At 44.5% G+C, this 19309-nt stretch overlaps 1 protein-coding gene across 3 annotated transcripts in view; it reads right to left on the bottom strand.

Moving 5' to 3' along the window:
• MAVS (mitochondrial antiviral signaling protein) overlaps positions 1 to 19309 on the bottom strand; it is a 217810-nt gene that overhangs the window by 126065 nt on the left and 72436 nt on the right. For all 3 annotated transcript variants that reach the window (XM_085642676.1, XM_085642675.1, XM_085642674.1), the window contains exon 2: positions 8492 to 8620. In XM_085642676.1, the coding sequence (XP_085498802.1) occupies positions 8492 to 8513 (22 nt within the window). In that variant the 5' untranslated portion in view covers positions 8514 to 8620. The remainder of the gene's footprint in view (positions 1 to 8491; positions 8621 to 19309) is intronic.

Below are 19309 nucleotides of genomic sequence, written 5' to 3' on the forward strand. Positions count from 1 at the left end.
AACTACGCAGGGTGGTTGAATTGGATAATTAGTTTACGTGGAGCAGACAATATTACACTCCGTCAGACACCGTGGCGACCTGCCACGAGAAAACTATGGTCGACTCTTGATAACTACTTCACGACACGTAAGCCACCTTAGATGGGCCCATACACCGCCCACGACTCACCAACACAGGCTGCCCGACTGCCTTCATTGCACTCCTAGCCACCATAAATACTTGTCTTTAATGAATGAGTAAAATGCTGTTGAAATACAATGTCTGTTACTGAATTGTCGTGAGTATGGTATACGTACTCTACTGTTGTACTTTTGTACTGTCATTTACTATGATGTACTGTAGCGTACAGTAATTTTGATTCGTAAATCTATGACTCATATTACACTACTGGACTTGCTTTATATATGTCTATGCTGTAACAACCAATAAAAACTTTTGAAATAAAAAAAAAAAAAAAAAAAAAGACGCGCCTGGCCTAACTAGACATGCATGACTTGGGAAACGTGGAGCGTATGTCCGTACTGGGCAAATACCATTGCATTCTGGGAGTTTCGGTCACATTTTATTGACACAACTGGGCTAACAAACCCGTTAACAAAGATGCGTTCATAAAAAAAAAAGGACTGAAAACGTGGCGTTCTGCCAGCATGGTGTGGTCTGGCAGTCCTAGACGGAGGCGAGCGCTGTCAAGGAAGTACCTTTCACTCAGCAGGAACAGACTGCGCCTGGATTTCATCTCCTGCTGGGGTTTTGGAAAAAATGAATGGGCATGGGTGTAGGGCACAAGGTGATCCTGGCATTACCTCACTTGGTTATATCTCTTTCTGCACTGTGTTAACTTTCGCGCTACAAAAGCACGTGCCTCGCATCATCCGCCTTAAACAGATTTGAACGCATGGAAAAGGAATTTAACCCTTGGCCTCCGGCCCACAGCATCCAGCTGCCTCGAAGTGCAATGTCGAGCAGCACAGCTGAACCTGTCACATCAGGCCTCCGAGCATGGCCTGTCAATCAAATAAATCATACGGGACAGACGGCCGGGACTTCCGGTCGGAGGGGCCTTGGGAAACCCCAGGGACAAAGATAACACGCCTCAAAGTAAGAGGCCAGGGCTGCCCGTGTAAGAAAAAAAGATATTTATTTAACGTACGTCAACAATCACGCGGATACTCAGTACACACGCCACTGTGCACCGCTGGCATAGCTCACTTTCACACGGAGGGACGTGCTATACACAAAGTCCCGATTGCATAATTTGTTTACTTTACGTTTACAGAATTGACGAATAATATGCCCGCATTGGGCATTTGTGAAAGCAGAAATTCTTTCAATATGCTGAAATTTCGCCATTAAAAAAAAAACCATTTTAGCAGCCATATAGAGCCTTATAAAAGGCACTAAAAGGCATGGCAGAACACATTTTTCAGCATAATTCAAAATAGCTTGGTGTGTAAGCAGCTCCGTATATGACGCACTGCTTCTCTTTTGAAAAAGGTTAGTGTCTATATTATTTATATCTCCTTCTTTCCAAAAGCTGCATAGAGGCCAGCGGAATGTGATGTGAGTGTCTTACATGCAGTTACTGCCCGAAACATGCGTCTAGGATATTGCTGTGGTCATATATATGAGCAGAGGCGCGTGAAATGCTGCAATGCCCCAGTAACAAGACTGATGGGATATGTATCACAAGGTCACATAACGGACCGCTGTGTACCCTTGGTCAACGAGTCTGCCACTAAATCATCTGCTACTGTACTGCTGGTGCCCCTACTAGTCCCTACTGGTAGGCTGGATATGAAGGAACAGTAGCAAGGAGGGCGCGCGATCTGTTTTCAATTATCGCGCCCGTGTCTGGGCACGATAATTGAAAACAGATGTCGGAGTGCGGGTAACAGACACCAATAGGCCATGGGCAGAGCAACGTGACCGCCTTTGGCCTATTGCGTGCTATCTTTCTAAAAAAGATGACCGCAAATGCCAATACCGTTGCCCAAAAGGAATCGCACATGCACGAGCGTGTGCGATTCCAGGGTCCATTTTGGAACCCTCCACAAAAGGGCTCTCGCCTGCGCGAGCAGTGCTGCGCATTGCATCGTTGCTGGGCGCGAGCCCTAATGAAACGTTTCTATTTAATTTTTTAAGAGCAGGCAGTGGGACCACTGCCTGCTCTTTTCGGTGCCAAATCACAAAGGGGAAGGGGTCCAGACACCTATGTTCTGCCTTCCTTTAGCTCGCTCATGCCCCCTGTATACGTTGAAGCCAAAGTGGAGGTTGTTTCTTCTCATACCTTGTGACCAGGGCCTGGAATAACTTCCCTCTACACCTTTACAGATCCTGACCTCACGCTCTCTGCTGAAATTCAGGAAAGGACCCAAGACTTGACTGTTAGACTGAACAGCAACAGCTGTGTACAAAGGCTTCGGAGCAGAGGGGATTTCAATCGCCTTGGACTCCGAGACCTCTGTTGTACTAATTGGAACATTCTGCCCCGATAGCTTTATAGCCCATTGTAGCTGGGCTATAACAGCACTTAAAGTCCCACTCTCTTGTTAAAAGCCTGAGCCACGCTGAAACAGGTTTTTAATGGCTGGTATAGCCACTGTAGCAGGCTGTAAAGCTAGAACGTTAACCTCAACAAAGGGTTGCACATGTGAACAATTAAGTATAGTTAGAGTCCGTAGAAGGTGCCCAAGGAAGTGGTAAATATTCAAAAATAGCACGTGCCTTCACTGCGCCTGAGTCGTGCCAGAGTCCTGCCCGTCTGCGCTCGTCAGCGCTAAGGCAGGGCTAGGGCAGGCCACTCCGGACAACTCAGGATGCCTACCATCAGGGAAATACACCAGCTGAGGCAGACAGTGGTATGTCATCTTCATCATGTCATGGACCCTCTATGTGGTCCCTTTCATTGTCCCAGCTGTGCCTTCGCCCTCCCCATCCCCAAGCCGATAAACTCGTTGTCGCGTCATGTTCAAGCGTCTAGGGTGAGAACAGTGGTCACCGACGGCATGAGCTGTGCTTCCCTTAAGGTCTTTCATTTAAATGTCAGATCGCTTGTTTGCCATCATATGGAAGTATTTGCTCTGCTTGAAGATGAACAACCAGATATCTTCTTCCTTACGGAGACTTGGCTGCACGACCAGGCTATGGCGTCCATTAATTTAGCTTTACCCAGTGGGTACACGATGTATACTCTACATCGAAATTCCAGAGGAGGTGGCATAGCTGCCGCCGTAAAATCCTGTTACCCGTGTATCTGGCAGAAAAGTTCAGTGGCAGCTTGTGAGAGTGCGCAATTTAGCATTACTTTGTCTCCTCACTTCACACTGTCCGGACTACTTATCTACAGACCTCCGGGTCCCGACGGAATCTTCCGCCTTAGTCTCCCTGAGGTAGTGGCGTCTTTAGCTCTGAAGACAGCCAACTTTACTATCATTGGTGACCTCAACCTCCATCTGGATCAACCACTTTCCAGTTCAGTTAGTACTTTACTAGCTGATCTTGAGGCCCTTAAAATTACCCAGTTGGTTGACCAAAGGACCCATAGTGGAGGGCATATACTCGACCCTTTTTTTACGAACATTCCGAATGTTCGACTTAGCGCTCCTACACCAATGGCTTGGACAGACCATTTCTTGGCACAAGGGCATATCACGCTATTGTCCCCTGTGTTCGAACCATCTTCGCGAAGTGTTTTTAAACGCCCCTGGAGGAAGCTTCAATTGGAGGAATTCCAGCAGTTCCTCATGACACACCGCGCTCCCTCTTCTATTGATATCACCTGTAGCTATGAAAATTTTTGTGAATGGCTTACGTCAGCTCTTGACTCTTTCATACCTGCCAGGTGGACAAAAATTAGATCTAGTCCCTCGAGCCCCTGGTACACGGACTCACTTAGAATCCTTAAATCCGCCTGTAAAAAAGCGGAGCGTGCCTGGCGCAAAAGGTATGATGCTGAGCTTAAAAAAGTCTACAGATCTTGTACGAGGCACTACCATCAGGCTATTTGTAAAGCTAGAGCCGCCTATTATGCGACGGAAATCAAAAACAGCCCAAATCCGACCAAGATCATTTTTCAAATTTGTAAGGAGCTGACTAGTAAACAGATTGCAACTTCTGCCAAAGCTACATTGCATCAATGTGAAAATATAGCCACCTTCTTTATAGACAAAGTTGAGACAATTTATAGATCCTTTTCCCAAGATTCTCGAGCTCTATGTCCGCCGAGTACCAAGCTTCCTACCATCCCACAACTTCTCTCTATTCGTGGCCCCAACTCAGAGGAGTTCAAAGAACTAACTAGGAAAGTCAGGTCAGGTTCGCCTACGGACCCTTTGCGCCCAATACAATTCCAAGAACTCGAGGAGTGCTGTTACCCGGCGATCCTTGATCTCATTAATCTATCCTTTGAAACAGGAAGTGTTCCGGTCAAATGGAAACAGGCAACCGTTGTACCTATTTTGAAAAAACCTTCCTTGGACCCCTCTCTTCCTGAAAGCTACCGTCCCATCTCCCTCCTCCCCTGGATCTCCAAGTTGGCGGAATCTCATGCCAACCACGTTTTGTCGTCTCATTTGCTGGAAGCCAATATCCTCGACCCCTCGCAAAATGGGTTTCGAGCGCATCACAGCACTGAGACCGCTCTCCTTGCGGTAGTGGAACAAATTAGAGAGCTGCTTGATAGAGACCAAACGGTAGCGCTGATCCTGTTAGATCTCAGCGCTGCCTTTGATACCGTCTCTCATTCCATCCTTCTTCAGCGGCTTTCTGAGGCGGGGGTTGGCCTGACTGCACTTGATTGGTTTCGGTCGTTTCTCACTGACCGATCCTTTCAGGTGTCTACTCCGCCTTTTGTCTCCACCTCCCATTCCATACTGCATGGGTGTCCCTCAGGGGTCGGCCCTCAGCCCGACTTTGTTTAATCTGTACGTCCAACCCCTGGCAGAGGTTGCCCAGAGATACGGCCTGACCATGGTGTCGTATGCCGACGACACCCAGTTAGTGGTGGCGCTGAATGGTGAGTCCGCTTTGGACGCTGCTGCCTTTCAGGTCGCTCTGCGAGGGATCATGGAATGGATGTCGGATAACAAGTTGCAGCTAAATGCCTCAAAAACCGAGGTCTTAATCTTTGGAAGAAACACTGACCTCTGGGGCAACCAGTGGTGGCCTCCGGAGCTTGGCCCTGCCCCAACGCCCGCTGAGGAAGTCAGGAATCTTGGGGTCTGGTTCGACAATAAGTTGTCCTACATTCCCCACACCAAAAGACTGGCCGGGATCTGCTTTGGCACCTTACAGTGTCTTAGACCTATTTTTAAGTTTTTTGACCCCACAACCAGGCAAATTATAGTTCAGGCTATGGTCCTAAGTAGACTGGACTATGCTAGTTCACTTCTATTGGGACTGAATAAAGCCGATCTTCTCCGCCTTCAGCGTATCCAAAACGCGGCGGCCAGGATGTTGGTCGGATTGCATCGCTTCTGTTCCGCCCGTCAAACCATCCATAATTTGCACTGGCTCCCGGTGGAACAGAGAATCAAATTCAAGGCACTCTGCATTACCTTTAAAATCTTAAAGCTGTCTACTCCCCCTATCCTTGCCCAGACTATATCCCCTTATCTCCCTAACAGAGCGCTTCGCTCTGCAGGATCAAATCTGGCAGTTGTTCCCCGTTTTAAAAGAGCCAGAATGGGTGGACGCTCTTTTTCGGTGCTGGCTGCCTCGCTCTGGAACGCCCTCCCCCTTTCGCTTCGTTCTATCACCAGTCTTCTTCCTTTTAGGAAATCTCTGAAAACTTTTCTGTTTGCCACGACTTAGTTCCTTTGGTTCACTCTGATTAGCATTTCTTTTCTGTTATGTTTTATCGTCTCCTCAGCGCCAGGACGCCACTTTGCTGCGGCAGCTGTGCGCTATACAAAAAAATTATAACATAACATAACATAACATAACTCACAATCAAATCTCCATTTGCCAGAACCATTCCAGAAAGTCAGTTCTATTATTTAAATCTCCTTTAACTGTCAAGACTTGAAAAAAGTCAGACCTTTCCAGCTGAGAAAGTGCATTCATCATACAGTCCTCCTCCGTCCATTAATTTTAGCAGACTGAAATAAACCACCAATTGCTTCAGCTATTTTAATGTGTCTATGGGCAAATGATTTACACAAGCCAAAGAGGGCGTAGGTAAATCTGACGTAAGGGTCAAACAACGAAAGAAACATGCTTTTACTTGGTAGTTCTAAAGCCTATGTGCATTGCTATTGATTTGGTCAAGATCATGGCAAGATCATACTAGTCCATATATTTAACGGAAGTGTCTACCAATTTCTGCAAACCATTTGGGCAACAACAGTCTGTTCACCCCAGCACAAGGTACATTGAGAGTCACTACATCGCAAAATACATTAAATCCCAGGTAAGTACAAGCAAATACTAAAATTATGTAATAATAATAAATAACTTTTAATAAATAGTGGTAATAGCTAATTATAACAAGCATCTAAAGTATATTATTTAGCTATATTGTAGTGAGGGCTGCGATTTAGATACATACATTGCTATGTTGGCATAAGCGCGTTAGATGTTATAAAGCCATCTTGTCACTTTGCTGCCTTTGCACACGACACTGCAGATACATGTTATTATTTGAAAACTGCTTGCTCGCCTTTTTCTTCTCATGAGAACTGTCTGTTGTTCACATCCCTAGACGTGCGCTGCGACCTTGGTCTGAACATTGTGTGAAGAAACAGTCTGGGTCGCCAGCCAATGCATGTTTTTGAGTACAGGTTGATCGGCCCACTATTTAGCCATAACACGCACGCAGCTGCAAATACCTGAAAGTCGAGTGCTTTTAATATTGCAGGCTGCATGCTTTACACACATTCGGAAGAATAGCTTTCCCAGGAGCAGAGTCTAAGCTGATCCTGTGATGTGATTCCACTAAGCTGATCCTTACGGTATGGGGTTCCCCATTCAAGCCTACAGACCTTCTACTAGTCTAATAATATTAGTTTACTAGCAAAAGGAAGGTGGCTGTATTCCACTGTCATTATATTATGATTCTACTTTCATTTTCTATGGTATTGTAACAATGCTGATGGCTTTGATTTTAATCATTTGTCTGCTTATGTTAGCCAAAGTACTGCATCTTAGGACAAGTAGTTTATAAAATAAACCTTTTAAACCTTACAGTGTCTCTGATTACTCTTGTTGTGGACTGATATGAGAATAATTACGAACAGGTATTTCTGATTCCCACCATTCCTGAGAGTACTCTAAGTCGCTTGTTCTGGGTTGTCTATACATTGGGACCACCGAGATAATACGGATAACGAATGGGACACTGATGCTGGTCGGATAGGGGTTCTGGGTTCTGAGGTGAGTTTTTGGTACACCACAATTCACTGAGGTCCTGGTTTCCTGCGCATAGTTCTATGCATGAGCAGAATCCCTGCAACAATATAATACCTGGTGAGGGCTATGAAGGCTGTCATCTCGGTCTGAGTTCTGGAAGTTTTCCAGTCTATAATGGATGAGACTTGGGCCTGGAGAAATTTTATCTTCCCGCTTCCAATTTAATGACTGCTATATATGGCAGGTTGATTCTCTGGACTGTTTGAAGCTTTTCCTCAATGTGCAATAGATGATCAGCCAAGGTGACACTGAACACAGCTCTGTCATCCAAACACTGACATGCTTCACACCAGTAACACCTCTATCCTTGTGCAGGTGGTACTCACATTCTTCACTTTAACAGGCATCATTCTGAGTTATAAGTGGTTCATGGATATTTCCAAAAGACCGCTCTTTGGTACCTTCAGTCAGCATGCACAATCTGAGTACCCTGAAGTCAACTCACAGATGCATAAAAAAACTGTCAGCCACAAGCACGTTCTCATGAGGTTCCCAAAGGTAAACAAGGGAAGAGGCAAACAAAGGGGAAAAACTGAAATAGCCTGCAAGTCCACCTGATCTTCATGATTGCTCCTTGGCATACACATTTCTACTCTATTCATACAATATTAATAACTGATTCACAATTTTCAGGCAGGACCGTGAAATGCTTCTTAGGGAAGGTTGCAGACCTGCAGTCGATCCCAACCAATCACCCCATTTACAAAGTCTTCTAAGAACTGATTCTTAGCCATATTTAAATAACAGGAATGAATATACTTAATTTGTGTTTTTTGCAAAAGTTTCTGCATGCCTCTAATTCACAAATAAATTAATGACTCTGACTGTGACAATTTACAAATTTATTTTGTGCTGTATGTTGCAGCAACCACCAGTGTCACAGAGACAACAAATTGAAACCCATTCAATGCCATCATGACATATACTAACATTTTAAAATGCGTAGTGATGCAGAGAAACCTGGACAGTTAAAAGGCTATAGGTGTTACAAAGTCCATGCATGAAATCTACACAATCTGTTGTACTTTTAGCTAAAATACTAGATATGCAACTGGGCACTAAAAACTCAGAAAAGAACATTACCATGTCTGGTATTGTGAGACATCCTGCTACATAGTCCAACATGTCCTCAACCTTGATGACGAAGAAGTCTGGCAAGTTCTTCCTGATATAATCCCACATTTTGTCTTCAGCAAACCCCATTGTTCTTTACTACATAAAATGAAGAAAAAGGTATAATGAACAACACATTTTAAGTCTGGCTTATAATAATCTTTATTTCCTAAACTCATGTAATCATGAAAATTCATAATACCTATAATTATTAAAATTACATACAGTCAGCCCCTTTCAGTCATTGCTCAGTTTCAGTGTCAATCACATGTTGGATCTGTCCATCAAAGCCCAGGGGACAACCAATCATTGTTGGGGGTAGCAGAAGTGTCAGTGAATACATCTTGCCTTTTTTCATACGAGTTCACATAGGGAAGGGCAGCATTGGAACAGAAACATACAGGCAAACAAACCTGCTCCTTGTGGGACGTTTGTTCACTGAGGGGCTAACTCGGCATGCCCCAGATTCTTCCCTGCTATTGCTACCAGGCCACCTGTGCAGTAATTCGAGCATAGCCATGAGACCACTGCTACAGGCGTTCATGCTGTATCCAGAGCACTTACCATTCCCTTTGATTGCAAACCAGGCTGTACGCATTGTATGCCGAGCACCAAGCAAACCTCAATGACAGGTAAGCCAGGCCACTCATTTTTAGGTCAAAGCCTATCAGACACTGCAGCTGCTATTTTGCTAAAGACATCTTGTGGTCATTCTGAAAGGTTCCGTGTGAATCCATTCCATCCATTGCTTACCACTAGCTTTGAGTTTTGTTAAGTATCAAATGTTTGCTTTCTATTTGCTGGCTTTATTTTTTTAGGCTGTGCAGCCTGAGTTAGTCCCTCCCATGGAGTATAGTCTATTCTACCAGGAGTGCTCACTTTCCGTAAACAGATTTTTAAATCTTGTTCTCATTTAATCACATTTGCCTGTGCATTTAAAGATAGAGGTCAAATGTCAGGCTCTGTCTTCCAAGGGAGCTTGGTGCTTACTTTTCTTTCTCTGACTTCAAAGTGAGAGGATTAATGCGACCATCTTGCTGTGAAAGGAAAGGCTTTTTTATGTCACACGACAAACTTTAATTGTCTGTAAATGAACTGTGAATATGTCCGAGTTAGGAAAGCAGAAATGAAGCCCAACCAATTTTTCTGTAAAGTGTGGTGAAAACAAATATTTTAATAAAATCAAAACAAATCAATACATTAACTCTTTCGCTGCGGCGGGAATTCCGCCGCAGCGCTGGGAGGTGCGGGGGGGGGCAGCGCAGTGGCGCTGTGCTCATGACGGAGCCGCTCCGTCATGAGCCACGGTAGAGCTGTGCTCATGACGGAACGGTTCCGTCATGACTCCGCCCATTTGTGTTGTCCCCCCGCACAGGCGGGGAAACAGCGCCGCGTAGGCGGAGCGGCCGCCAACGGCCGTGACATGACGGAACCGTTCCGTCATGAGCACACGGCAACCGTGGCTCATGACGGAGCGGCTCCGTCATGAGCGGGGAAGGGGTTAATTGATGAAATTTCCACACATCGTTTGAGCACTGTATACTTTTATCTGTAAAACTGTATGTCTGTGCAAATGTAGTGGTCATTTTAATTGAAAATGTGTTGTCTGTCGTGGCTGTGCGCTACCACACCATGCATAATCCACACTACGACAATGCACTCTACTCCACTCTATGCCACGGCACTCCATACTATGACACTCCACTCTACACACTACACCAATCCCCTCTACGCCATTCTACGACACACCACTCCACAACACTCCACTCTACTCTACTCTCCACACTACACCACTCCACTCTATGCACCTCCACTCTAAAAAAAACTCTACGACATGCCACTCTACTCTAAGCAACACCATTATACTCAACTCTATGCCGCGCCACTCTACTCTACTCTACAACACGCAACTCTACTCTACGACAGTCCCCTCTACTCTATGACACACCTCTCTACTTCACTCCTATTTACAACACCATACTCCACTCTATGACACTTGATGGCACTCCACTCTATGCCACTCCACTCTATGACAATTTTCTCCACTCTAAACCCCTACAATCTACAACAATATACTCCACTCTATGCCACTCCAATCTACAACACTCTATTCCACTCTGTGCCATTCTACGACACTATTCCACTCTACGAAACATCTGAAACTCCTTCTATGCTACTCCACACCACTTTACTCGGCTCTAATCTATGACAGACTACTGCACTCTACACCACTCCACTTTATGCCACTTCACTCCACTCTTCTCTATGCCACTCCACTATCTACTCCACACTCTATTACATTCTACGCAATGACCTCTAAGCAACTCCACGCCACTTTACTCGACTCTACTAAACTCCACTCTATGGCACTATATATCACTCCACAACCTTCTACACCCCTCCACTCTATGCTACTTTGTGCAGGACACTCTATTTATTTATTTATTTTATGATTTTATATAGCGCTGAATCACCCGAGGGTATCTCTGCACTTGCAACAGAAGTCTAGCTTGACATTAGAAGAGATGTGTTTTCATCAGCTTCCTAAATTGGAGGAGGGACATTTCCATACGAAGATGTTGGGGGAGACTATTCCAGAACATAGGAGCCAGATAGGAAAAGGCCCTGCCACCAGCGCGGGCTTTGTTTATTCTGAGAACCGAAAGGAGTTTTTTAGATCCTGATCTAAGTGAGCATGTGGGAGTATATGCTTTTAATTTCCTGGCAAGATAGAGAGGGCTAAGCTCATTTAGAGCCTTAAAAATCATGCAGCCTGTTTTAAATTGCACTCTTTTTTTAATTGGCAACCAATGCAGTTCATGCAGCAAAGGCAAAGAGGGGGTCCTGGCAGGTGAGTCAGTTACCAAACGGGCGGCCGTATTCTGAATAACCTGCAATTTATCCAATGAAGCTACATGAGCAGAAAGAAGAAGAGCATTGCAATAGTCAATCTTGCTCATGAGCAGTGCCTGAATTAAAGTCTTTCTGGTGAAAAGAGGGAGCAACGGAAACATTCTTCTAAGTAGACTTAAAATGTGGTAACAGGAACCAACAATTGTGTTACCATGGGTCTGAAGGGTAAGTTTCTTATCGAGCTTGATGCCCACATTTTTTACTACCTCTTTAGGAGCAGGAGCTTTACCCAACTCCTCCGGCCACCAACTCGGTGACCAACAGATGTCAGCACCCCCAAACAACAAGATCTCAGATTTCTCAGAGTTTAACTGGAGATAGTTAGTTTTCATCCAGGAGGCAATAGCCATCATGCCCTGAGAAAAGATGGTTTGAATGTCTGATCTTGTTTTGTCGAAGGTGAGGAGGAGTTGGGTGTCGTCTGCGTAAGAGATGGGATTAAATTCTAAGTCCCTCATCAGTTTAGCCAGGGGTGTCACATAGATGTTAAACAGAGTAGGGCTCAGACATGAGCCCTGAGGGACACCCCTGGTAACCTGTGAGGGAGCGGAAGTAAAAGAACCCAATGACACTGCCTGAGTACGATTAGACAAGAAGTCTGACAGCCAGCTTAATGCAGATCCATTAATGCCCAGCTCTTGTAATCTATACAGAAGAACTTGGTGGGAGATGGTATCGAATGCTGCTGAAAGGTCAAGCAGCACCAAGAGTGCCGCCTGACCTTGATCCACAGCCATTCTAATGTTGTCCATAACCTCCACTAAGGCAGTCTCAGTGCTATGTTTAGCACGAAAGCCTGACTGAGAAACATCAAGAGCACTAGAGGACTCAAGATAAGCAGATAAGTGCTTATTGATATGTTTCTCAGTGATCTTACTCTGTAATGGGAGCAACGATATTGGACGATAATTCGACAATTCCACAGGAGAGATGTTAGGGTTTTTACGAATGGGGATAATTTGGGCATGTTTCCACCTTTGCGGAAGTCTGGCAGATTTTAAAGGGTTATTAATTATGGAGCATAATGGTGGCGCCAGCTGAGCCGCAAATCTAGAAGAGATTTTAGCTGGAATGATATCCAGGGGGGACCCAGATCTGGTACATTCCAGAAGTGTTTGCACTTCAGTGATGGTGATATAAGGGAATGTAGTTAAATGAGGTACTACACTAGTGGGGTGGAATCTAGTCACAGCAGGGACAGGAACAGAAGTATTGAGGAGGGTGATATTTTGATAAATCTTTTCAACTTTTTGTACAAAGAAAGAAGAGATATTGTCGCATAGTGTCTGAGAGGAACTGTCACTAGTTTGACAAGATTTGGGGTTCGTGAAATCGCGCACAATTTGGAACAGCAATCTAGAATTGTTACCTGCATGTTCCAAAGTCTCTGCAATATGTGTTTTGCGGGCCAGTTTCACATTATTATGATAAATTATCATAGCTGCTTTATAAGTAGTTTTGGCATGCTCATTATGTGAGCGTCGCCAAACACGCTCCAATTTTTTACAAGCACTCTTCTCCTCTCGTAAAACAGACGTGTACCAGCCAGTGGCGGAGCTTTTGGGTGAATATCTAAGAGGTTTGAGCGGAACTACTTTGTTGAGTAAGTTACTAACCCTCAAATCAAAAAAATCAAGTTGCTGATTTACATCCCCTAGCATACTGTCCCAATCCCACCCGGCAAAAAGCGGGGAGAGATGCTGAGATGTTAATTTGTGCCAGGGTCTGTACTGTCGGGTAGTAGAGTTATTATTTGCCGCCGGGGCATGGTCAATAGGGCCCAACAGTTTATGCCACTCCACTCTTTGACAATCTACTCCACTCTATGCCACAACACTCTACTCCACTGTACGCAACTCCCTCCACACCACTTTACTACACTCTATGCCACTTCACTCTACTCTGTGACACTCTACTCCACGCTGCGCCTTTGTACTCTATGACACTCTATGCCACTCCACTCTACCATATTCTACAACTCTCTACACTCTTCCACGCTGACCTTCCACTCTATTCCACTCTACTCTATGCCACTCCAATCCACGACACTCCACTCTATGCCATTCCATGCCACCTTACACCACTCTACAACACTCCTCTCTAAAACACTCCATTTTACTACATGCCACTCTCCTCTACGACATCAACCTTTAGCCATGCTGAGTAGCAGCATGCTGGTGTACAGCATGACTAAAACATATTGGCTAAGCCAATGACTATTGCATAGGCAAAGCCTTTTTGCTTTGCCAATGCTTGTTCTTGTAGAGGGCCCAGCAGTCTCTCTCCATGGTAATGTGTTCAAAATAATTTGCATTGCCAATGTGCTTTTATTAAACACAGATTGAAATCTTGAAAATGTCTTTGTGCATGTCCTTGAACAAAATCAATGCAGCTGATGGGCCTTACCCCACTGCAAATTGTTTGGGACATGCCTCGGGTAGCAGCACTTCTGGGGTTGTTAACACCACAACAATTACACTCTTGGTATTTCCATTGATTACAATATGGTGACATCACTTCCTGCTCTTTGCATGATGGTGTGGAAATGTGGATTTTCCTGGTCAGTTATGTCCCCTATCTTGGACCCCAACGGTTCTAGGTGCATGTCACAAGTACATGTATGTTCCCTCCAGCTCCAGTTTCCAAAACGCAAACATATGTGCGTCCACCGTCAACATGTTCTCTGTCAGATCCGCCATCAATGGGCTGGATATTCGATTCCTAAGTATGAAAGGCCACCGACTTTATATGGCTAAGTTACTCAATTTTTACAGTTCAGGCAAGTAGGCCCGATCCTGTCCTTAAAGCCTTCCCTGCTCTCTGTCTCTGACAGCTTCAGCTTGAGCTCGCATCTGTATCCATGAACTTTGTCCTACTCCCTGTGCAGCTAACGGTGCCTGCCTCGGCCAGTTTTTGCCTGCCTGCCAAGAAGCTGTATTTCACCTTCGAATTATCTACTTTGCTCTTCAGCCGATGCATTCCTGTTCAGTGATTTAGGTAAACATTTCCTCTAAGCTCACAAGCAAAGGACTCGGCCTTTCCGTCCTCCTGCAAGTAATTCATAGCCCTGTTGCCATGGAAAGTTTTCTGCCCCTCGCATCTCATATAGACACTTAGACGCTTGTACACGCACACACAGTCAGTATAGAATAGATTCTGTCCGAGAGTCTTTTTCTTGTGGATAACATAGTTCTCTAAACATAGGATGTTAGATATGATTTGGGATTAGGTTGACTTGACCCCCCAGACTTCTCGTCTCCACATGTAGAGCTAAATGTCAAGTCCCCTTCACCCCCTAGTTGCACGTCAATCACACGTCATGCTGTTGCGCGCGCATCTATGTTAAGTATTATCTTATAGATCCACCTATGCATGATAATCAGAGCCAATCATGTTTCTTTCTGCTCCTTATTACGCCTAGTTTCGATTACGCACCAATATGTCATTTCTCTTATCAATTGTTACGCCTTTTGCATTCATTTCATTGTAATGTATGAACTATAAAAGTCACTTCTTGTCAATAAAGTATTGTACTTCACTTCCTGAACCCTCGTGGTGACGGAACCTGAAGGCCGCCACTCGAGTCGGCCATTTTGGAATAAAAGCCCATTCAGAAAATCTCTTATACCACGGATTCTGCCTCTTGTTATTCTGAGCTATTTTACTTTAATTTAGATTCTGTCTGAAATTCAGTCAAGGTAAAAAAAGAATATTTACCACATAATGGCGCCCGAATAGGGACACTTTCTCATCTCACGCGCCGGCGGTGCGTTGCAGGCCCGGTCTCCTGCCACAGCTGGACGGACCATAAACGCGTACCAGCAGGATTTCCTGTAAGCTCCCTCCGGTCAAGCGGGGGCGACTGAGGCTGCGATCAACCCAGACGAGGCGGTGAGAAGTGCGAAGTATCCCGACCAGAGCCTAGCTGAGAGAGCAAGATCCGAGGTATACAGAGGCCCACCAGGTTTTCGAAACCCCGATGTCCAGAGGGTCCGCTGTCCGCAGTCATCGAGTCCCGTCCATTCTCTGAGGCCTTCCGTTTCAAGGAGCTACCCGGTGAGTACCATCGCCGGGGAGGCGTGTTGACAGCACATAGGTTGTGCCGGTGAAGACGGATTTGGGTACACAAATCCGGTCTGCACTGTTTAGCAGTGTATATGTACTGTTTAGCAGTATATCAAGTATTCCGAAGTATCTAGTTATTGTCAAGAATTCTGCTTGGTGATTAGTTATGCAGACTGTCATCATTGTTGGTCATTTTTAAAGGTTAAAATGTTTAATGTTAAATGTTTAAAGTGTTCAAATGTCTTGCATATTGTGGTATGAATGATTGTTCATTGTTCACCGTTCATTATTGTGTTTTCCGTATTAAGTGAATTCAAGAGTAAGTATCAGATCAGTTGTCGAGATGCCGCTCTTCTCGAAGTTAAGACAGATTACTACTAGAAAAGGGGTGCTTGAAGAAGCAGTTCCTATTCCTCCTAGGGACACCCCAGGGCATTTTATGTATCATAAGCATGGCTTAGATGCCATATTGTTTCTTGATCTATGGGTAGATTATACCAAGGGATTACCGGAAAGTCAAAGGTGGCCCGCAGCGGGAACCTGGGATGCAGAGTGCATCATGAAAGTGGAGGAAGAGTTATGGAAAAGAAAAGTCAGACAGTCACAGAAAGACGCTGTTGAGTTATGGCGTAAAGAATCTCATAGACGTACAGAAAAAGCACGTAGACAGGAAGAGAGGAGTAAAGAGAGTTCAAAGGAAGTTCAAGAAAATATATTAATTGAGGAAGGTGTCCGAGTAAAATCAGAACAAGTAGATAGACAAAGAAACGCTCTTATGAGTGGTATGTATCCCCTCCTAGCCGAAGGACTACCTAAGGCTGTTCCAGAGATGCCAAAAGACTTGCCACCCCCATTATTTCCAATTAAGGTACATCCAAAAGGGCATCCCAGAACCGCAGAAGATGTTTTTCTTTCCTCATATCTAGATGACGCAGCTCCCGAGTATGCTAACCCCACACCACATAGACCGTCTGGCGGAGGGGTTCAACGTCAGGATCAGGTATCTGTCCCCGTGCAACAGCAAGTCCCGACGCGAGCTCCGGCAAGCACGTCTGTTTCCGCATCTGTCCCCGCAGTCGATTCTACAGTGGTATCGACACCTATAGTTGCTGTGTCACGTTCGACGAATCCATTCACACCCGACGCCCCTGAAGGGGCCACGGGAGGTGTAAGCAATACTTTTACGCCACCTAGAATAAATAAACTTATTTTTCAAGAATCAGCGCATTCACGTACACCCAAATTCGTAAGTGAACGTACGCTTAAGGAACTCCTTATAGATTGTAGATATGACCCGGTGGTCGGTAAAGAGGACGAAATGGTCCTGGCATCATTACGTATCAGACGAGCCGCAGAGTATTTAGCGAGGTTACCAGGAATGACTACGCATCTAGATAACATATATCATTTTGTCCAAACAGGGCGAGACCCAGAATGTATTAACAGAGCTATGGAATTCCAGAAAGTAGAGATACAGGGGGAACTGTTACGTTTCCTCATAAACTGTGTGATCAGAAATCAAGACCGTCCGGGGGTAGACCCGAATACAATGCTTATTCTTACAAGATGGAGCCAGAATATATCAGAAGGGAGACACGATAAGAAAAACTGTATAATAGCCATGTGCCGAAAAATCCGTAGAGAAATAGAACGCATTCACGAAGAAAGATTGGAAATAGACGAGTTCGAGCAAGATGAAGTCTCCGAATCAGGGAATTCCGCAAGACAGTCAGAAACCATAGCATACGTAGGCAGAGGAAGATCCTGTGATAATACTAGATGTTTTTCTGATCCCATACACTCTGTATGTCCAAATAATAGCAGAACGTATCCGACGCCTGTAATAAATTTAAAGTCTCCTGAACATCTGTTCCAAGCCGCAGATAAACTACTACGAGAACGAAGGGGTTACCACCTCCTCGATTCCATGGATGAGCAAGAATTGGCCAGATCAGCCGTTCACTGGATTGACAGTCCTGAAAAATACGGTGATGAGACCGTAGCACACACGTTTTTTAACCTTAGTACAGATGAACAACGTTTAGCTGGAATCTATATGATTCAGCAACTCCTTATATTATATAAGAGCCAACATGCTGACCCTGGTCCTTTACCTGATATATTAACGGAACTACTCACGAACAGATGGAGAGGTTCTAGTAACAAGTTGATTAAAGAAATATTAGTATCACGTAAACAGTATGTCCTTTTTGTAAATCCGGATTCTTTCCCGCTGCCCCGCAGAGAAAGAACGCCGTATTATATGGATAGACAAAATCCCTTACGAGAAGTGCACCCAATAAAAGGCGAAGACAATGAGTTTCACCGTGTATTTGTATACACACCCATATCAAAAATTGAATTGTTAGAAATGAAGAAAGTAGTACCAAATCATGACAAAGACCCAGCGGGTTTCCACCGAGAAATTAAGGACATGTTGCTGATGGGAGAGTATACCTATCCTGATATTATGACGATATTAAAGGTGCTCTTACCTGCTGGTATTTATGAAAAACTGAAAGAAAAAGAGTGGGAAGTGGGAGACCAAAAGATAGATTGGACAGCATTAGAAACGGAAGAAAAGGCCCGAGCTGCAGGTTCAGGGCTCGGGGATAAAGTCAAAGCATTACCAGGTTTACTAGTACAAGTACTGCCACGTTTGTTAACTACGAAAAAGGAAGATTGGGGTGCAATCACGGCCTGTAAACAAAAGCATGATGAAGACACAAGTGACTACTATGCCCGATTTGAAAAATGTTTTGGAATAAATAGTGGTATAAAAACAAGTAGTGAGTCGTATCCACATTTATTTGTGACAAAATTAGTAGAAAATGCATTACCTCCAGTAAAGAATAGAATATTGAAATTCGAGAGTACCTGGCAAAGTAACACTCCGTCACAAATGCTACAAATGTTACAGTATCATCACAATAGAATTAGAGATGAACAAGAACACGAACAAAGACGTATGAAAGATACAAAAATGAAAATGCTAGTGTCTCAGACAGTACCGGCTGAAGGACATAAAAAGGGTATGACACAGTCCGATTCAGCAGGACCGGTAAAAGGGACATGCAATTATTGCAAAAAGCCAGGTCATTACGTACACGATTGTCCAGTTTTAAAACACAATATCGCCATAGGTAAAACACAAGAAAGATCACGGCCACTCAGACAAGATCAGAATGAACAAGGAGCTATGCCACATTCCCAGGCCATGCCAGCCGCACAACAGCCAATACAGTTTGTGCCAGCTGCACCACCGTTGCCTGTTACTGCCACACAAACCACCACACGACAAATGTATCAGACTGCACAGTATGAATATCCTGAGTATCAGCGTTACGCATGAACCAGCCTAGAGAGGGAAGTTGACTTACCGCTTATCGAGATTCCTGTAGATCAAGAAGGACCTTATGTACATAGTGAATTATTAGGTCAAGATAGAAAATTCTTACTCGATACAGGGGCAAGTCGTACAACTATAAAACGTAGTGAAGTTCCAGGGGCACCCCTCTCAGGCTCTCAAAATGTTTCCCTTGGTTTTTCAGGAAAACCTATTGTTAACGAAGTATCACAGCCTCTTCCACTTACGATAGGACCTCTGACACGAACTACAGATTTATTGCTTACTAAATCATGCCCAGAAAATTTGTTAGGAATTAAAACTCTGAAAGCCCTAGGAGCCATAATATGTTGTTCTCCGGAAGGAATAAGGTTGTTTTTACGTGATTTTAAAGGTCACTATGTATCTAGAGACATGGATCCCCGACTACAGACTTTACCAGCACATCTATGGGCACAAGGCCC

Source organism: Triturus cristatus, chromosome 2_2, assembly GCF_964204655.1.
Source record: "Triturus cristatus chromosome 2_2, aTriCri1.1, whole genome shotgun sequence".
Lineage (NCBI taxonomy): Eukaryota > Metazoa > Chordata > Amphibia > Caudata > Salamandridae > Triturus > Triturus cristatus.